The 19,891-nt window shown below is 33.2% G+C and overlaps 1 protein-coding gene across 1 annotated transcript in view; it reads right to left on the bottom strand.

Annotated features, from left to right (window-relative positions):
• Window positions 1–19,891, bottom strand: part of LRPPRC (leucine rich pentatricopeptide repeat containing) — a 110,371-nt gene that overhangs the window by 69,179 nt on the left and 21,301 nt on the right. Inside the window, exons 4-13 of the mRNA XM_061210707.1 lie at window positions 14,132–14,253; window positions 13,969–14,027; window positions 13,189–13,275; window positions 12,441–12,567; window positions 11,962–12,106; window positions 11,503–11,648; window positions 11,141–11,246; window positions 10,952–11,059; window positions 4,835–4,953; window positions 3,002–3,095 (exon numbers count right to left, since the gene is read on the bottom strand). Coding sequence (XP_061066690.1) covers window positions 3,002–3,095; window positions 4,835–4,953; window positions 10,952–11,059; window positions 11,141–11,246; window positions 11,503–11,648; window positions 11,962–12,106; window positions 12,441–12,567; window positions 13,189–13,275; window positions 13,969–14,027; window positions 14,132–14,253 — 1,113 coding nt within the window. The remainder of the gene's footprint in view (window positions 1–3,001; window positions 3,096–4,834; window positions 4,954–10,951; window positions 11,060–11,140; window positions 11,247–11,502; window positions 11,649–11,961; window positions 12,107–12,440; window positions 12,568–13,188; window positions 13,276–13,968; window positions 14,028–14,131; window positions 14,254–19,891) is intronic.

Raw genomic sequence — 19,891 nt, forward strand, 5'->3', positions numbered from 1 at the left:
AAATATTATTTTAAAAATGGAAAAGTTTTCATACAAAGTTAATTAGAAATTGCAGAAATACATATTGGCAATATAAGCTATCCTTTTAAAACACTTTACTTCATTTACATAAATCTATACAACTAATGAATTTATAAATATTCTTTTGTATAAATGGCAATAACTAATCTACCAGCATACTCAAAGTCAGTCTGGTACACATACCAAGGCTGTATGTTACTGGACAACATGGCACTATGAAGGGAGAGACTGTAACTACCCTTTAAAGACAGAAGATGAGGGGGAAAGTTCTTTTCTGAGAGTGGTGTTGGATTCTGTTGAACCACTCACACTTTCTCATTCTATTTTCCACATGATCTATAACCTGCATTCATGCAAGAGTGACAACCTAAAGTCATAATAACCTCTTTACCTCTGTTATGTAACTGATTTATACTGATCTTTCACTTTTCTGATGATTTGTTTGCTCTACTATTCATTTTGGTATTTAAGTCTACAGCCTTGTATGTTTCAATGCTGACACTCTAAGCCTGATTTGCCTTAGTATAAGAATCAGGCCTTAATGCATAAGACCTGATTCTCCACATAACCCTTGCCATAATTAGCTTGGGATAGAATAACAGTAGGGAGATCCTGAATTTATTTTTCCCTGTCACTATATTAAAATAGTGCCATGTTATAAGTAATTGTTTTAATCTTTTCAGTATATATGCAAAGTGGCTACTGAATGACTCAAGAGGGATGGAATTAGATAGGAACTCATAGTGGAGGCAAATTCTGAAGACAGAATTAATAAATACAGTTTAGGTAAAGATTAAGATAGCTGGTTAACTTAAAAAAAAAAACTCATGGGAAAAATCACAGTAGGTTTTAAGATTTGCTCATCTCCCTAAATATGAATAAAAATGTAACCCGCACACCTAAGGAGAAATACTTTAGACTGACTGTTATATCCCTTGAACAGGAAGCATAAGTTTTTCAGTGGTTTCATGTAGCATTTAAAACTCTAAAAATCGTCTCTGGAATGAGCTGTATTTAGTCACTCAGGAATTTTAAAGTGGATACACCACATGCTTTTTGGTAACCTTTAATTTTGCTTGATCAAATTAATTTCCACACCTACAAAATCAAGTGGGAAAATGTTTCTTACTACTCCACAAACTAGATCAAAATAAGCCATTTAATAAGTCAGGGGGATGGAATGTACAGCATGGTGACTACAGTTAATAATACTATATTTCATATGTGAAAGTTGTTGAGAGAGTAGATCTTTGAAATCCTCATCACAAGAAAAAAAAATTTTTGTAACCATGTATGTGGACGAATGTTAACCAGACTTACTGTGGTGACCACTTTGCAATATACAGAAATATTGAATCATTATGTTGTATACCTGAAACTAATATAATATTGTATATCAATTATACCTCAATTAAAAAAAAAAAGGCAAGCCATTTACTTTTCTCTACTACCTGCCATTCCTTGTAGTAACCAAAAGTGACTATCTATAAGCAGCCTACAGGGAATACCAGCAATTATAGAACTAACGTGCTCTTCAAAGATCTGTAATTCAAAGGGTGAGGGAGCTGAAATCTTCTTTAGTCTTTAAGTTCATGGCATTTTTCTTTTTCACATTTAATAAACAGCCTCTTGGAAACTTATTTCTAAACTATTCAGATTAGTATTTTACAGAATATTATCAAGTTTTTATTCATTAAAAAGGTGACCAGAAACATCTCAGCAAGCTGGAAGGCTGCTGACAAGAAGCATCTAGTTTCCTTAGCAACAAACAAGTGTGAAAAAATTCAAGAGGTTGACAATGAAGTGGAATGGATGGTATGATAAAGGGAAAAGGCAGCTCTCATGTATCCACCTTATGCACCCAGATTCCTCAGCTAATGCTTCTCTGTTTTCATCTTGTCAGTATGGAAAAATCTATATATTATACAGAGTAGAAGGCAAAATCAATACTCTCGGATAGCAGCCAGCATTAATACTCAACCTTACACTCAAATAACTACACCTCTAACAGTCAACGCTTTCATACTGAACACTTCGCCTTTCCCTTTATAATAATACAATAAACTATTTTAAATAAACACAGGTAATATATACCAGTAATCTGGTTTTTACAAAGCTGCCACTTACACAATTTGAATATATGTTAATAAAAGCTTAACTTTTAACATTTCAGTGGGCTAGAAATTGATGTTTGTATATTTATTTTTAAATATCTCTTTCACAAAATCTGAAACACTGTCAAGACAATGCCATAGATATGTTAAAAAATTAAAATTAAAAAATGTCTAATTTATTAAAATTAAAACATAGTATAGTGGAAAAATAAGTTTAAGATTAGATGATCTCGGTTCTGACTCAATCACTAACTTTGGGCAAATCATTTAACATCTCTATGCCTTTCTTCATCTATCAATGGAGGAAGTTTATTAACATGTGATGAACGTTGTAAAGCACCCTATCATTTATAAGTGTTTGGAAACATTTACTGTGTTTTTAATAATGAGGACTGGGAGATGGCTTCGTGTAACTTAGGGCCATAATAGGCATTAGTTTAGAAAACACTTTCAAAAACAAGATCTCACATGATTCTCACAACTCTCACAAGGTAGACAGATAGGCAATACTATCCCATTTCATAAAATTGAAACAAAAGAACGATACGGATATTTGTTTCAGGTCCCATAATCAGCAGCTTAATTATAAATAGGACCCAAGTCCTCTGGATCCCCAGTCCAACCTAACACCATGTTATCTCCAAGGTCCTATTAACTTTAAAGTTACTTCCAAATTATCTACAAGTTCAACTCATAAACTATCTTATAAGGCTAACTTAAATAAAACATATAAAAACATCCTTGCTTTTGAGGAAAATACTTTGAACTACCTGAGGCAGGCAGTGAGGGCATGAACCACCCTGTATGCCCCCAAAAGTAACTGAAATTAACACCTGTCAAGCTTACTTCTAATGCTGCATACTTACAAAATGATAAAATATAGTCTAAGTTTCCATTTACTGCTTCAATTCTCAATTCAGCTTGAGAAAATATACTATCTTCATGTAGACATCCATTTTCCTAGGGATAAAGCATATTTCAATGATAATACACCTCAGCTAAAAATATTTTGATATGTCATTCAAATTTCCTGTTTTCCCGTTTCTTTATATGACTGTATTCTGATAATCTTTCATTTAAAAAAGATCGTTTTCTAAAATAATGCAAATAAACTGAATAACCAAACTTCAGCAAAAGCTATGAGATACAGTCCCAACATCCCAAATTAAATGCTTATCTTCAAATTCATATAATCTGTTACCCTTAGAGTGCCTTCCTTCTAGGAAGAGTTTACTATTGAAGACATTAGAACAATTCTCTAATTAACAACAAAATAAAAATTGAATGCATTGATCTAAAATGATATTTTAAGACATATAATGAGGTAAAGATCAAATTTATTTTTATTTAACTCCAAATGGCTAATGACTTATCTCAACATCATATTTAATAATTTAAGTATATGGGCTGAAATTTAGCCAAACATGTTTACTGAACCACTTTATAGTAAGAGCACAATATTAAAAATTAACTAATCAGTAATAAGAAATGAATAAAGATAAATTACAGTATATCCACACAATTAAACATCATACAAGCATAAGCAATCATTTGTGGAATTACATACTATAATGTAAAGGTGCCAAGTGAAAAAAGTAGGTTTTGGGGAAATAAGAATATGTGGGAAAATTACTTTTTTAAATATATTTTTTAACAGTAAAATATGTATAGCACAGTGTCAAAATACACTGTTAAATACTCAGGGAAGAAAGGTAAAGACACTCAAGACATAAACTCTCCCTTTAAGAGGTGTAATTATGAAATCATTTCAAGGAAAGAAAAGAACACTCTAACAATATTAGAAAAATAAAGGCTTTATGTGAATAACCACCTAGGAAACAGGTCTTCTGAACAAAATATTTCTTACTAAAATGTGTGGTACTCCGCCATGTTGTTCCTAATTGCATAGCACTTTATTCTGAAAATGGAAAGTGTAACCATTGCTGACCCAGTGCACTGGGTCAATTTTTCATATGCCCCTTTATAAAATGCCTTACTTATTCTGGTGGGGACAGGAATTATCTGGCAGGAAAACAATGCTCTGGGGTCAAACAAAAGATTACTTAAAAAAAAACAAAAAACAGAATATAAATATACTAAGAGTTTATTATGAAAATTCATATAGAAGTGAAAAGCAATATTCAAAAATGAAAGGTGCAGTTGCACTGTAGAGTGGGATTAAAGAGTGAAACTGTTTCGTTTAAATTTTGTCTGATATTGGCATACTGTCTTTTCAACACACAAGAAAAATACTACTTTACCTTTATAAGACTTTTAAGTTTAGTAACTACAGATGCTAGACTTCCCTGGTGGTCCAATGGGTAAGACTCTGTACTCCCAATGCAGGGGGCCCAGGTTCGATCCCTGGTAGGGGAACTAGATCCCGCACGCATGCTGCAACCAAGAGTTCACATGCCACAACTAAGAAGCCTGAATGCCACAACTAAAGATCCCACATGCCACAACTAAGACCTGGCACAGCCAAAATAAATAAATAAATAATAAATAGATAAATATTAAAAAAAAAAAACTACAGATGTTACACTAACCAATATTTTTACAAAGCTTCAGAAAATTATATACCAACATAACCATTTTAGTCCTCAGCTCAGTGACTTTTTTTTTTTTGATTACCACGAAACATTAGGGAGGAAAAATGTTCTCTTCAATTATGAAATTAAAACCACACTTGCACTCACCTGCAAAATAGCACGAACTGACTTTACACTATCAAAGCATGGAAACACGTAATTTATGTATGTCTCTTGATCAGGAGTTACTCCTATTTCATGCATTCCTTTGAGGACTTCAACTATACCTGTAAAGTCAAATTTAGAAGCACAAAGATGAGGAACTTGGAATAAATTAACAAAAAATCAAAAAGTTCAGTTCATTTACTTTCTGAATTATAATATAGGAAAAGTACTCAGCATTTTGTTTATCTGAAAGAGAAAGAACAACAGAACTGGATAATAAGATGATAAATGAAAAAATTTTATTGCCCCTTCCTTCATCTCTCCCTATTAATTCAGGAGAAAGTGCTAAGGAAATACCCTAGAAATTATAAGAAAAATGAAAACAAGCAAGATGCTTAGTAATTTCCAGTATCCCAATTGAACAGAGATCATAAAACAGCATTGCTATCACAGAGCAACGTGGATCTACAAAATAAAACTTGACATGACTAAATACTGCAGAGAGAAGGGATTAGAGGAATGGGGAGAGAGATCTTTCCAAGACAAAAGTGTTTTTAAGTTAAGCACTTACGAACACTTTGTCTCAGGTATGGGACTCAGATGGGATGGAGTAGGCAGAGGATGGCTGCTTTTGTTATAAACCTTGCAGTATATTTGACTTGTAAAACTATGTATGATTTTTCTGAGTGATTACTTTTTTTTTTTTTATTAATTAATTTATTTATTTTTGGCTGCGCTGGGTCCCCGTTTCCGTGCGAGGGCTTTCTCTAGTTGCGGCAAGCGGGGGCCACTCTTCATCGCGGTGCGCGGGTCTCTCACTATCGCGGCCTCTCTTGTTGGGAGCACAGGCTCCAGACGCGCAGGCTCAGTAGTTGTGGCTCACGGGCCTAGTTGCTCCGCGGCATGTGGGATCTTCCCATACCAGGGCTCGAACCCGTGTCCCCTGCATTGGCAGGCAGATTCTCAACGACTGCGCCACCAGGGAAGCCCTGAGTGATTACTTTGATAAAAAATTAAAAATAAGTTTAAGGAAAAAAAAAAAAGTTAAGCACTTACGTAAAGAATTCCCTAATTGTGACCAACTAGTGATTTCCTATTTCATAATACAAGAACAAAAAATGAATAGAGAACAACTGATTCTAACGAATGTCTCATTATATTTTAAACTATAAAAGCCCTTTCTCTTCACCCATTTGTAAAAATATCTTTTATTAACTTCTTAAAAGTACAGTTCATGTTTTCCAAAGCTACAGTTAGCTTCAAATAGTACAAACTGATTTAAATCAGACCAATTAATTCTAGAATATTGTCAAACTACTCAGGTATTACCTATTTTTGACAGTGGCAACAGTTTAATAAAAGAAAGGACTCACTTGTTTTCCTCTTTAAAATTTACTTCTTTAGCTTCATTACTTTCACAGTATTAAAACTTCCCCTAAATGTCCCTGTTTTTGCCCTATGGTATCATCTACAGAAAAATTGTATTTCCATATATTTGTTATGTAATACACTCTAATACAAAAACTTGACTGTAAATTCTCACTGAATACAGAAACATACATGCAAGTCCAACTACATTATGAATATTTGCACAATTCTTTTAAATAAAATTTAGATTATGGATCAAAACATTTTAAATTTAAACAGTTCATTATGTTTAAAATTACCTAATATCTTCAAAACCTTAGATAATTAGATATATTTTTCAAGTTGTAAAAATAACAGAGGGAAAAAAACCCTGAAAGACAAAGCATGTGCTTACTTATAAATTTAAGAGAACATGTATGTAGAGTTGGTCCATATAGCACACACAAGTCTAACAATAATTGTAAGCAAAATTTAGAACTATTCCTCTAACAATTTCCTGGGAATTAGTACTAGTCACCTTCGTATCTATTATAAAAATGGCAATCACACTGTGCTCTTCTTCATATGCAAAGATTACTAAGCACCTGACAGGAGGACATAGCTGCTTTTCTTTTCTTTTTAGCTGCTTTTCAATTACTAGTAAGAGACTTGTGCTAATCTAATGTCCTCAATGTCCCTTCTGGTCAGTAATGACTGCTTTCATGACCATGGCTTAAAGTACGTAGCTAAATGTCTGATAAGACACTACAGTGAAGTGACAAAACAAGAACAGGTTTTGCAATTTAAAGAGACCTACCTTTCAACCCTGTTCTTCCACTTAATGGCAGTGTAAATCTGAGCAAGTAACTCCACTTTTCTGAGCCATAATTTCTTAGCTTACACACTAGAAATGGCAATATGCCAGAACCGTGCCTTCTAGACACTTTAACATGTACCTTTTGGCTTGATCCTTCTACCCACCATCCATGGATTAAGCAAGGCAATACGAGTCAAGGCACTCAATAAATAGAACAATTTTCTGACCTATAAGAGTTCATGCCTATTGAATGGATAGAAGCAAAGTAACAAAAATTGTAAATATTACCCACAGGTATGGAAGAAATTCTGTGGTCTAGGCCTACAGGAAGATGGAGGACAATAGGAAAAAGAGAACATACTGAACAAAAAAAACTGCAGTATTGCAACTCAGTTTAGATCAATATATCAGGTTCATATTAACAAGGCTTTCATTTCAGCCTATTGGGTGGCCGGGGAGAAGGGGGGTGTATATTTCTCTATTTAAATAAAGCTGGAAATGCCTTTAGAAGTCCAATAATCTGTATTTTAACAAAAGTGTTAAAGTAAGCGATTTCTTCAAGATCAGAGACATGTCTTGAAAAAGAAACCTTGTCTCCTAATTGCTGGCAGGTGCTTGTAACACTACAAAAATGCAAAAACCTTCACTTTCCCTCCAATCAGAAGGACTTGGGATCAAGTCATTTTGCATACAGGAATGATAATAAAGCTGCCTATTTACTTCTCAGGGTGGTCATTAAAACTAAAAAAAAAAAAGTGTGAAACCCTAAAAATACTAAACAAATGTTAATAGTAGCAATGATTTAATTTTTTTAGCTGTCTTAAAATACTCTAATAATTTCTAAAATTTAGCATAAGGTAAATCTATTTCATTTTCTAATGTTTGAAAACAGGTCAACAAATTGATTGCAGATAGAAGATTCCTATTCCTATACAAACACTTCCCCTCATCATCTATGCCTCAAATACATTTTATTCTCTTAATTCATTTTTCCAATAATGTTTTTCAGGGAGAGGAGTGCATTCTGCTCATTTAGATGACCTGGGTTGGTAGCATTTGTAACTTATGTATCTTTCCAACTGAAACTAAAGCAGGTTTAAGAAAACCTGGGTTCACACCATTGCTCAGCCAAGTTCAGTCACTCCCTCAAGCACTCTGAGGAAGCACACAAGGATATTCCCTTCAGTAACTATAGTTGGACAGGAAGAGGGAAACACTTCTCAATAAGGAGAAAGAAAGGTGATGGATCTGACATACCTACATACATCCTCCTCCAAAATACAATTCATATTTCTTATTAAAATAAAAGATTAAAATAATCATATATTAACTTAGATAAACGAGGATCCCAAACCTCTGTGAACTTAGAAAATCTAAACAATCTAGTAAAAATATTTCAAATGTAGGCACAAGAAAGTTTACGAATCTAAAGGAAAGTCTCCATTCAAAAAGTTTTATAAGAATTAAAGTAGTTCAAACTATTGGGAAAGATATATGGTTTTCCTGAACAAATTCCACCAACTAGGACTGTTTACTGCACATAATTTTAGACTCTACCCAGAGCGCTCACTTTATGAGAAGACAACTTCTTACTTTTTAAAAAGTATCATCTACTCAACCATTTCACTCAACTGGCATTTAGGTTTTCATACCAGCCCTTCCTTTTATATTTTACCTGTTTTATATTCTTATTTTCATGTTTCCTAAATATACCAAGGGATGTAGATAATCCCTCAATCATTCTGCATTATTTCCTCTCACTTGGGCCAATTTGCTAAAATTCTAAGAGAGGACTTTTCCATTTGCACAACAGAGAAAAGTACTAGCAAGATAAGCCATGAGGAAGTCATTATAAGAATCTTTTTTAAGGGTTGGTGACGGCCAAATTTGCAGCCAGAAAAATTCTAGAATTCAATAAAAGTCTGATCATCCTATTGAACACTTGGTTCAGTCTGATCTGACCTCTACATACCTTTCTTTGATTTCCTGAAGGGTTTTATTTACTCCTTATGAAACACTCCTCTACATCCTCCATCTCTGCAGCCATTATTTTCTTCTGTTAATTATTTATTTCTACCAGTTTATAATGACTTTCCCCAGACAAAAAACAAATTCACTGCACTAAAAAGAATCTTACTTTCTTATCTTACACTAAAGAAACTATACAGAATATATACAGCCATTTCCCTGCTACCTGAAGAAAAGACTGTAGAATACATACTTTACTCTATTTCAGGACTTCCTGCAAAGGAGAAAGTACTTTTTAAAAACTGTAAAACAGCTGACAATCTCTTGTACTCTCAAGTTAACTTTCCAGCTTTCCTATTTTTCCAGTTAAAACCTTCACTGATTAAAAAACTTGGTACCACTTTTTAAATATGTCCTTAATGCCAAAATCGATACCTAATTTTTAACCAATAGCTAAGAATTTGTATAAAACAAGTACAGCATATTTACAAGTGTCTAATATGGAGGTGTTATGGTATTAAAAATAAGTATTTAAAACAGGAGGACAGAAATCCTAGTTCTAATCCCAGCACTACTGACAACTAGATGTGGACCCTAAGATCAGCCACTGAATCTCTCTGGGCTCTCAGTTCCTTCATTAATATAATGTGAGCTTTCAACAAGGCACCTTTGACTCTAAGATTCTAAGAAAAAAATGGCTTCAAGATAAAGTCCACTTTTCTACTAGTTTGAGTTACAACTATGGAAAAGAATTACCTGAATTCTTTCATGTTTACTAAGTAGTAAAAATGTAGTAACCAATTCAAGTCCAGATACCATGATAGGTTGAGAAAAGCAAATTTACCTGATGAATAAACAAACATTTCAACAGGAGTACCAAAAGTATTTTCATATCTATGTATTGTGGACAATACTAACATGGCCAAAGATTTTCATGGAATGATGTAAACTTTCTGTGGTTCAAAAATACTAGGGTTAAAGGTTAACTCTTAGAGCTTTCAGAACTGGAGGATATGCAAAGAGTTAATCAACTAGCATATTGTTTTCACAAAAATTTTTCTAAAAAGGATTCAGAGACTTTTACAGCCAGAAACAATTAGGGAATACTTGTTTCACTATTTCCTTTAAACCAGAAGACGGCTATATATTTAAATAAAATTGCAATATGAAAGTCTGCTAAAAGCACTTTTTTTTGTTGTTTGTGCATTTTGTTTGTCACCCAATGTCATACTAACAACTCTGCATCTCATTCTAAAGCACATTATACAGCGAGATAAAATGAAAAAGACCATTTTTTGTTTCCCCAAGGGGGAAGTACTTCTGTTAAAAGCATCTTTTTATGAGACTACTCTTTCTGAATTACCAATAATGCAAACCAAAGAATTAGATACTGTACTCTAAAATTTAATATTTGTTCAATTCTTATTCATATCCTATAGACATCCCATGTGTACAGGGAAAAGTATGCTAAATGCTTAAACGTACTTAAGAACCTGAAAGATTGAACATTTCTGTCCTTCAATCAGTTGGCTGTCAGGTCATGAGCATTCATTCTGCAATGAAAGTTTTCCTGCCTTTCCTATTATTTTAACTCAGCTCAGTTAAGAAGAAATAGACTGGTCCACAAAGAAAATGGTCTGATCGTATATATTTTATCTTTAATAAGGCTAAACTAATTTCAAACACTATATGTATGTAAAATCAAGAACTAAAGAGTTTTTTGAAAAACTTAAAAATAATGAACTATTTAAAACCACAATCACAAGTCTGAATATCAAGATCAGAGATGAATTAAGAAATGCAATTAAGATGAAAGAAATCCATTGTTTGTTTTTTAAACGTTTACCTAATACTTTACTATGACTTAATTCTATTTTCTCATAAGATCTAATAAGCATGTTTTCCCAAATAATTCAATTAGATGTGTGTAGAAACTGTTATACTGGATATCTAAACCACTATTAAATCTGTAAAAGGTAAAACCTAACCTTGAACATTTTTCTCCTTCTGATGTCCAACTAGTAATGGCCAGAAATAATGAGTTCTGATAGGAAAACCTTCTTCCTTCAGAGCCTTCATTAGAGCTTTTGCCAAATCTGAAAGAGACACCATAAAATATTACAAAGCTACCTCAGCAAAACTTACTTATGTGAGTTTTAATTACGAGAATATAGTACCGAATTTTTGGGCTAGTAAAGCACACTGGAGTGTGAACTGGAAAGGAGATGTGTGCATCTGGGCTTCCTTTAACTTCTTACAGTAGTCTTTAAGCTTCTCTGCAGGCTAGAAAAGAAAGGCACCACATCAGCTGAATCTGCAAATATCCTACCATTTGACCTTCTGCAAATATTCCACCACTTTTGAGATAAAAAATTTGAACCTCTCACCCTCTTTCTATCCAATAATCTTCCAACACAAAAACAAAGTTCTCTTAATATTTATAGTTGGTCTAATCTCATAATATGTTCTCGTATTTTAAAGAATATTATTTCACTGCTGATTACACTGTCTACAAAGTAAAAATGGACTATGTAAATACCGTATTCATAGTCACACAGTGTCGTAAAAAGAAACTGCCAAAGTCACTCAGACTGTTTTCCCTTGATATAGGACATGCTAATAAAATCTGCAATGCTGTATCTTCCAATTTTTCAGTGACCAAAAGCAAAATGAGGTTCATTGTATCTGGAAAGAAAACAAAGACATCTTTTGTTACTGATTTGAACAATATTTCTACACTGCTACCAATATGAAAGACAAACTTATGAACTACAAATACCAAAAGGATTTACCTGCCTAAATAATACTGAAATACTTCCAAATCAAAACATTCCCATGTATTCATTCACTCAAGTTTTTCAGTTTATTAAGCTGACTTTAAAAGAATCCTATGTTCATCTACCACAATACCCTATTGTTAGAGAATGCCCTTTCCATCATGTAAAAATAGTAATTCTTATTTTTAGAAAAATCATGAAAATAAAAATTGTAAAACTACCTGGAATATATCTTCTTTCATATGTAATTTTTTCCAAAATTTCTGAGACATATTGAGGATACCCAGCTTTACTGAAGCTAAAGATAATTTGCAATATATCACGATCCATAAGGTAAAGATCAGACTTCTCCACTTTCTCCAGGGTCTATAGACAGTTCCAGAAATTAGAAGAACAAGTTAGAAACAAGTTTTTTTTTTTATTAAAGCTAAATAAATTAAAATACCAAGATTTTAAAAAATTAGAAACACATACCATCTAAAGGTTTAAGACTTCTTTTACAAAACAGAAAAACATTCTATTCCAACAATAACTGTAACATTGACACCAAAGTACTGAACTATAGTAAGAATTCTCCTTCAAGACTGTCTATAAGAGATATCTTTAAAAACAGATATAAACTACACTTTTCTGCATCATGCAAAATGTAGCACAGTTTATACAAATGATTTTAAAGTATGTTTATTTATATAAGTCACACCTGTTTAACATGGTCAATGTCACCCTTCTCGGCATATGCATTCAACAGTGCTAGGTATGTGTCCGGACCAGGCTCAATTCCAGCCTCTTTCATCACTGTGAGAATATTTTCTGCATTCTCCATATCTCTGTAAGTTAATTCAAAAAAATAAAACAGATTACCATAATACTGCCAAATGTCATATCATTTAATCTAGAATGTATTACTTACGCTTATTAAAATTAAAATTCTTAAGTACCATTTAGAATCGTAACATCAGAAAAGGATAAATACATATTACACTGGTAACAGGTTTCTGAAATAATAAAGATCATAAACATCTCAAATTTTTATAGGTAACTTTTCCAAAAGAGAAACCAAATTAAATAATAATTACATAGACATTAAATAACGTGCCCTCTTTCACTTGGTATGTTGTGACTCAAATTTACCTTTTTAGGAAAGAATAACATTTGGTAAATTATTCTTCAAAAATAAAAATATTTTCCAGGTCACTAGCAGAGCAGTTAATAAACTTTACAAAGTCAGTTACTTTGGATCAAGTCCAATTTTTAAAAATGAAATCTTCAAATAAAAGTTTGATGAAACAGATAAATTTAAGAATAATTTATTTTAAGATGTGCATGTTCTACCACACACACTCAAGATTTTTTTTGAGAGGGTAGATAAACATAGTTTAAGAATTTTCCACAATAATTTTCTGTAATTTAAATCTCACTTGAGAATAAAACCTTAGGTGAAACATTACCCAGCTCTTGTATGCCCCGTAACAAGAGCACTGAATACTGCCTCTGTGACTGGAAGATCCTTAGTTTTCATAAATCCAAGAATCTTGCTGCAACAAAAGAGAAATAAAAATACTTCTTGGAAATACACATGAAAAACACTTTTTACAACATGTGCACACAAAATTCCACTCCCTGAAGTTATATCAATAGTCTTGAAGTACTCTTGTTAAAAATAGTAGGTAAGTTTTAAAAATCTGATTGTTTCTTCTGTACTAATTAACCTTTAAAAAGCATAAAGTTTAATATGATTCATTTCATTAAAAATGAGATTGTACATTTCAATTTATTCCTTATTTCCTAAACCCTCCATCCAAAAGTATTAATAAATTTTACATGAGCAGAGAAATGTCATAACTAATTTTATACAAATCACTGAAATAAAGAGAATATTATCAGTTTTATAAATGAATACAGTGTAAATGGTTAAGAACATTTACTTTTGGAAACAGCAATTAAAAAAAAATAGTAAAGCCAGCTTTGTACCTCAACAATTTTCAACTTCTGCTCCAGTAAATGAAATTTTTAATTAAAATAGCAATTTTCAATTACATTTCCCCTTTTACAAAATTTTACATTTTATCTAAGTCATATGACCAAATTTGCTAGGTTAAAATACTTCTGAAATAATTTTCTTAGTAAGTAGAAACTTAAAAAAAAAAGAAGAAGAAGAATGAAAATATTCTAGGTTTACAAGACTTACAAATTTGTTTGCTTAAACATACATTTATAGAACTACATACCTGGCACCTTCAATGTCTCCCATATTACAATAAGCAGCAATCAACCTTTGGTATGTCACCTGTCAATGAAATGGGCCAGTTAATACTTCCTAATAAATTTTTTTTTCTGGGTAAAAATAAAAGTGGATATGACCAATAAACATTTATAATAGCAACTACTTACTCGATTTGGTTGAATGTTTGCTTTCTCCATTTTTTCCAAGAAGTCAGTTGGTGAAAATTTATATTCATTTTGAAGGTAGACTTTAAGCAAAGCATTATAGTGACTTACATCATACACAGTACCTACAAATGAAATTTAAATCAAATTTTTAGAAGAGCACTTAAAAGTCATACCCTTTATCACAACTGAAATATGTGCACTGAAATGTAACAAACAAACAAGGAGGGTAAAATGATCACTTCAGCGTTATACCCCATATTTAGACCCACCTATATAGAAATCCTGCCAGAACAGAGGAAACTAAGTATACAAGAGAGTAATTACTGAATTAATGGACAGTTACAAGTAACTGCCTATTCAAGGATTAAAAGTTCTCTTACTTATGAAGCATAGTACTCCCTTCCTGTTAGAAAATGCTGACAAGACCCCTGTATTTTCTTTTTTTTAACATCTTTATTGGAGTATAATTGCTTTACAATGGTGTGTTAGTTTCTGCTTTATAACAAAGTGAATCAGCTATACATATACCTATATCCCCATATCTCCTTCCTCTTGTGTCTCCCTCCCACCCTCCCTATCCCACCCCTCTAGGTGGTCACAAGGCACCAAGCTCATCTCCCTGTGCTATGCGGCTGCTTCCCACTAGCTATCTATTTTACATTTGGTAGCATATATAAGTCCATGCCAATCTCTCACTTCTTCCCAGCTTACCCTTCCCCCTCCCCGTGTCCTCAAGTCCATTCTCTACGTCTGCGTCTTTATTCCTGTCCTGCCCCTAGGTTCTTCAGAACCATTTTTTATTTTATTTTTTTAGATTCCATATATATGTGTTAGCATACGGTATTTATTTTTCTCTTTCTGACTTACTTCACTGTGTATGACAGTCTCTAGGTCCATCCACCTGACTACAAATAACTCCGTTTCGTTTCTTTTTATGGCTGAGTAATATTCCACTGTGTATATGTGCCACATCTTTATCCATTCATCTGTCAGTGGACACTTAGGTTGCTTCCATGTCCTGGCTATTGTAAACAGAGCTGCAGTGAACATTGTGGTACATGACTCTTTTTGAATTATAGTTTTCTCAGGGTATATGCCCAGTAGTGGGATTGCTGGGTTGTATGGTAGTTCTATTTTTAGTTGTTTAAGGAACCTCCATACTGTTCTCCATAGTGGCTGTATCAATTTACATTCCCACCAACAGTGCAAGAGAGTTCCCTTTTCTCCACACCCTCTCCAGCATTTACTGTTTGTAGATTTTTTGATGATGGCCATTCTGACTGGTGTGGGGTGATACCTCATTGTAGTTTTGATTTGCATTTCTCTAATGATTAGTGATGTTGAGCATCTTTTCATGTGTTTGTTGGCCATCTGTATATTTTCTTTGGAGAAATGTCTAGTTAGGTCTTCTGCCCATTTTTGGATTGGGTTGTTTGTTTTTTTGATATTGAGCTGCATGAGCTGCGTGTAAATTTTGGAGATTAATCCTTTGTCAGTTGCTTCATTTGCAAATATTTTCTCCCATTCTGAGGGTTGTCTTTCCGTCTTGTTTATGGTTTCCTTTGCTGTGCAAAAAGCTTTTAAGTTTCATTAGGTCCCATTTGTTTATTTGTGTTTTTATTTCCATTTCTCTAGGAGGTGGGTCAAAAAGAATCTTGCTGTGACTTATGTCATACAGTGTTCTGCCTATGTTTTCCTCTAAGAGTTCTATAATAGTAAGACTCCTATATTTAAAGTGGCTGAAGGATTTTTCCTTATAAAGCAGTCCTTGCCACATTACAGATACCCTGAGATGGATGGATTGTGACTGCAGTTGTTATATACAGGTAGGACTGTGCTAACAATTTTGCTTATTTACTAACCAGGCTACTCAGTGTTTGAAGGCTCCATTTCCACTCCATTTCCAGTTGCTGAACACCATTTCTAGTCTGCTGTTCTTAATTACCTGTATTCCAAGGCCCTTTGTTTTCTTTCTATGTTCATCTTGCCTAAGGCCATATCAGTTAAGGTTACCACTCAGCCTTACTATACCAACACGCAACGCACAACATGACATCATGGTTACCATGTCAATACAGTGCTAACATGTTTTACTAAATTGTCGGGAATTAAATTTTATATCTTTATTCAACTGCCTGTGGCTACACAGGCCTGTGGTGTCAGTTTCACATTCAAAGCAGTAGAGTCCTGTTCTATTAAATTAAAACTTGTTTTTAACCTTAGACATGTAGTGTACTTACTATGTTTCAGGCACTGTACTAAGTGCTCTGCATACAGAGGTTGAATTACTCTTCACAACAGCTTTCAGGAAGGTACTATTATCATCCCCATCTTACAGATTAGGAAAACTGACTCTTCCATTTACCCAAGGCCACAAGGCTAGTATGTGACCATAAATTTGCATGTAGGTAGTCTGCCTTGAGAGCTCAATCTCTTAACCATTGTAATACTTTATACAGGGCCTTATAGGGAACCATGTGCAAGTCCACATCTGTAATATAATTATGCAACAAGGTTACCATGTAGTGTCTGAGAACTTTCAAAAAACCATCAACTCAAGCTGAACTCTAACAATGGTTGGCTACAGCTCTAAGGCTGAGGAAGGTATATTCTATAATTTTATAAAGGTATTTACTCTAGTGTGCTGGAAAAGCTGAGGAAACTGCTGAAAATCCAGATAAGTAACATCTATTCTGGATTTTCATACAGATTTTAGTCAAAATCAATGTTAACATAACTCAACTGGGTTTCATTTCTTTATTTCTGCCACATTGACATGGTTCTACAGATGACAAAAACGTTTCTGTGAACTTCAGTAAAAATTTTATCCCCATATTTACTGTTATGTCTAGTTAATTTCATGGGTCATTTCTTGTAGAAGATTTTTAAAAAATACATAGTGTATCTTTCATAGAGTGAATTAAAGTCTTTAACTGTCTAAAATTTTAATTAAAAACTCAAAGTTTAGGGATATAATCCTAAAATATCTTACTTTAATAATCAAAAGCTATATAATAGCATTTCCTTATGTACCTTACCATATACCCTTATACCTCTAATACTATCTCATGGCTCTGGCTCTGCTGTCCATTACTTTTAATGTTTTAATATTATGTTCTTGTTCAATCTCATCATGTAATAATTTTGTAAATTGTCATCCACTTACATTTATCTTACACTTATTTTGTTCAAACTTGAAAGAATATCCTAAAATATTACTATTTTAGATAAAAGCCAGGTTTCTTGCTAGATTAGCGCTCATCCATTGGTGTATTTTGGATAATTATTCTCTCCTCCATGTATTACCTTGTGCTTGCCCACAGTAAAAGTTACCTGCCACTTTTCTGGCATCTCACAGGGCTTTTTATGTGTAGTTATATTAATTAGCTTGGCATTTTACTGTTCAAGAAAAATATGGTGTCATCTGAAAACTTTAAGATGTCATTATATAGTTCCCTTCATTAAAATTATATAAATATATTAAATGTGGACCTGCCCTAATACCAATACTTAAAAACATGTTTGCACTTTTTTGTTCAGAGTAGTTTTTATCCCTCCCTACCTTTGTCTCTAAACCAGAGTTCTAGTGATCAAGGTTTTTTGCAATCCCAAATAGATTAACAGCCTTTGTAAGAAACAGTTTTCTAAAACAATTACATCTGTATTTTTCCAAAATGTGATTATTATCTTAGAGGATTTTTTTTAAGTTAGATTTGACTGATTGCCCCCAAGAGTGGAACTGGGTGTCTGGGGAACATAGGTCAAAGCCTTTCACTATAAACTTTATTGAACCTTTTGCATTTGAACCATGTTAATATTAATAGATTTACTATTTAATGAAGTAGAATTTAAATTTTTTTAAAGTCAAGTTAAATTTGCTTGAACATTTTCTACAATTTCAACTATTACTACTTTGGTACCCTACATGTGCAAAACACTGGAAGGTTCATGACAAAGATCTAAATATGAATAAGATAAGATCATCAGCCTCCAAGAGAAGAATATCTATTAAAAAGACAAATTCAGGGACTTCCCTGGTGGCGCAGTGGTTAAGAGTCCACTTGCCAGTACAGGGGACACAGATTCAATCCCTGGTCCAGGAAGATCCCACATGCCGCGGAGCAACTAAGCCCATGTGCCACAACTGCTGAGACCACGTGCCACAACTACTGAAGCCCACGTGCCTAGAGCCCGTGCTCCCCAACAAGAGAAGCCACCACAATGAGAAGCCCACGCACCACAACGAAGAGTAGATGCCACTCACTGCAACTAGAGAAAGCCCGCATGCAGCAACGAAGACCCAACGCAGCCAAAAAAAAAAAAAAGACAAATGCACAATTCTAATGCAGGCAACTGATGAGATGCTAATTGGGACTGGAGGTAAAACTCTAGAAAGGAGGGATTTAAATTATAGCTTGAAAAATGGATTGACTTAAAGAGTAAGAAACAAAAGAACACTCCAGAAAAGATAAGTAACCTGAATAAAAAAAGTTAAGGAGACATATATTATCACGATGTGGCCAAGAAGTACACCAGAAGTCATTCTATTTTTAAAAATTTAGCATATGGCAACACTGAAATGAGAGCCTATCATTTCCAGACTAAAGGGGACTAAAGAATCCCCTTTAGTCTGGAAAACTCAGTTCCAGTCTCGGATCTGTCACAGCTCATTCTGTAACTTTGGACATATTACCTAAGCTAAAAAATCTCTTACAGCTTTAAAAGTCTGTGAACAAGAGTCACGGTGGCAATCTACCAGGTTTCTAACAATATTAATTCAACAACTAGTTAACAAGTGTAATAAGTTCAAAGCATTATTCTACTGGCAAAGAGAAAAACAAAGATGTTATGAATTCTACTCTCACAGAGGATATACAGTATAGAGAAAAGACATGTCTGTGAACAATTATAATAGAAAGTAATGTGTGTCTATCTTTCTATTGAGGTGTTTAATGTTATGACTACTATGTAAGGGCTCTTTTCTATTTTAGAATATAACCATTCTCACAAATATTTCTCCCAGTTCAACATGTGTTTTTAAATCATGTGACTTACTGACATATAGACATTTCTAGTTTGCTTTGTTAAGATTTTCTTAAATCAGGAATGAACACTGAATTTTATCAAATGACCTTTTAAACTATTTTATTTTTTGAATAGGTACTATTCATAGCCCCAAAATGAAAAAGTATAAAAGAGTATAGGGTAATCAACTATAATTTTTTTAAAAAGTATAGAGTAAAAATTGTATCTAGTGTTTATCATCCTTCCAGAAATACTTTAATATTATATGCACATACACATATGCACATAAACATTTTTCTTCAGAATGGTATCAAACTATACACTCTGTTCTGCATCTTAATTTTTAATTATATTTTGGAGAAAACCGCACATTAGTATATGAAGAACTCCATTCTTTTAATGGTTGCACCGTATTCCATTTAACAGACACTCCATAATTTATTTAACCAAACCCCTAGTGAGGGACATTAGAGTTGGTTCCAATTTCTTACTTTTGCAAACAAGCTACAATGAAGAGTATCCTTTTGCACATGTGAGTATATCTATCTAAAGTCTAACAAATAGACTATGTTGTACACCTCAAGTTAATATAATATTGTAAATCAAGTATACTTCAAAAGGAATTTTTTTAAGTATAAACATATTAAAACACTGAAATGCTTGATATGTTAATAAATTCTAACAAATAGAAATGCTTGGTCAAATGGTATGTGCATTTATAACTTTGACAGACTA

Source organism: Eubalaena glacialis, chromosome 14 (genome assembly GCF_028564815.1).
Source record: "Eubalaena glacialis isolate mEubGla1 chromosome 14, mEubGla1.1.hap2.+ XY, whole genome shotgun sequence".
Taxonomy (NCBI): Eukaryota; Metazoa; Chordata; class Mammalia; order Artiodactyla; family Balaenidae; genus Eubalaena; species Eubalaena glacialis.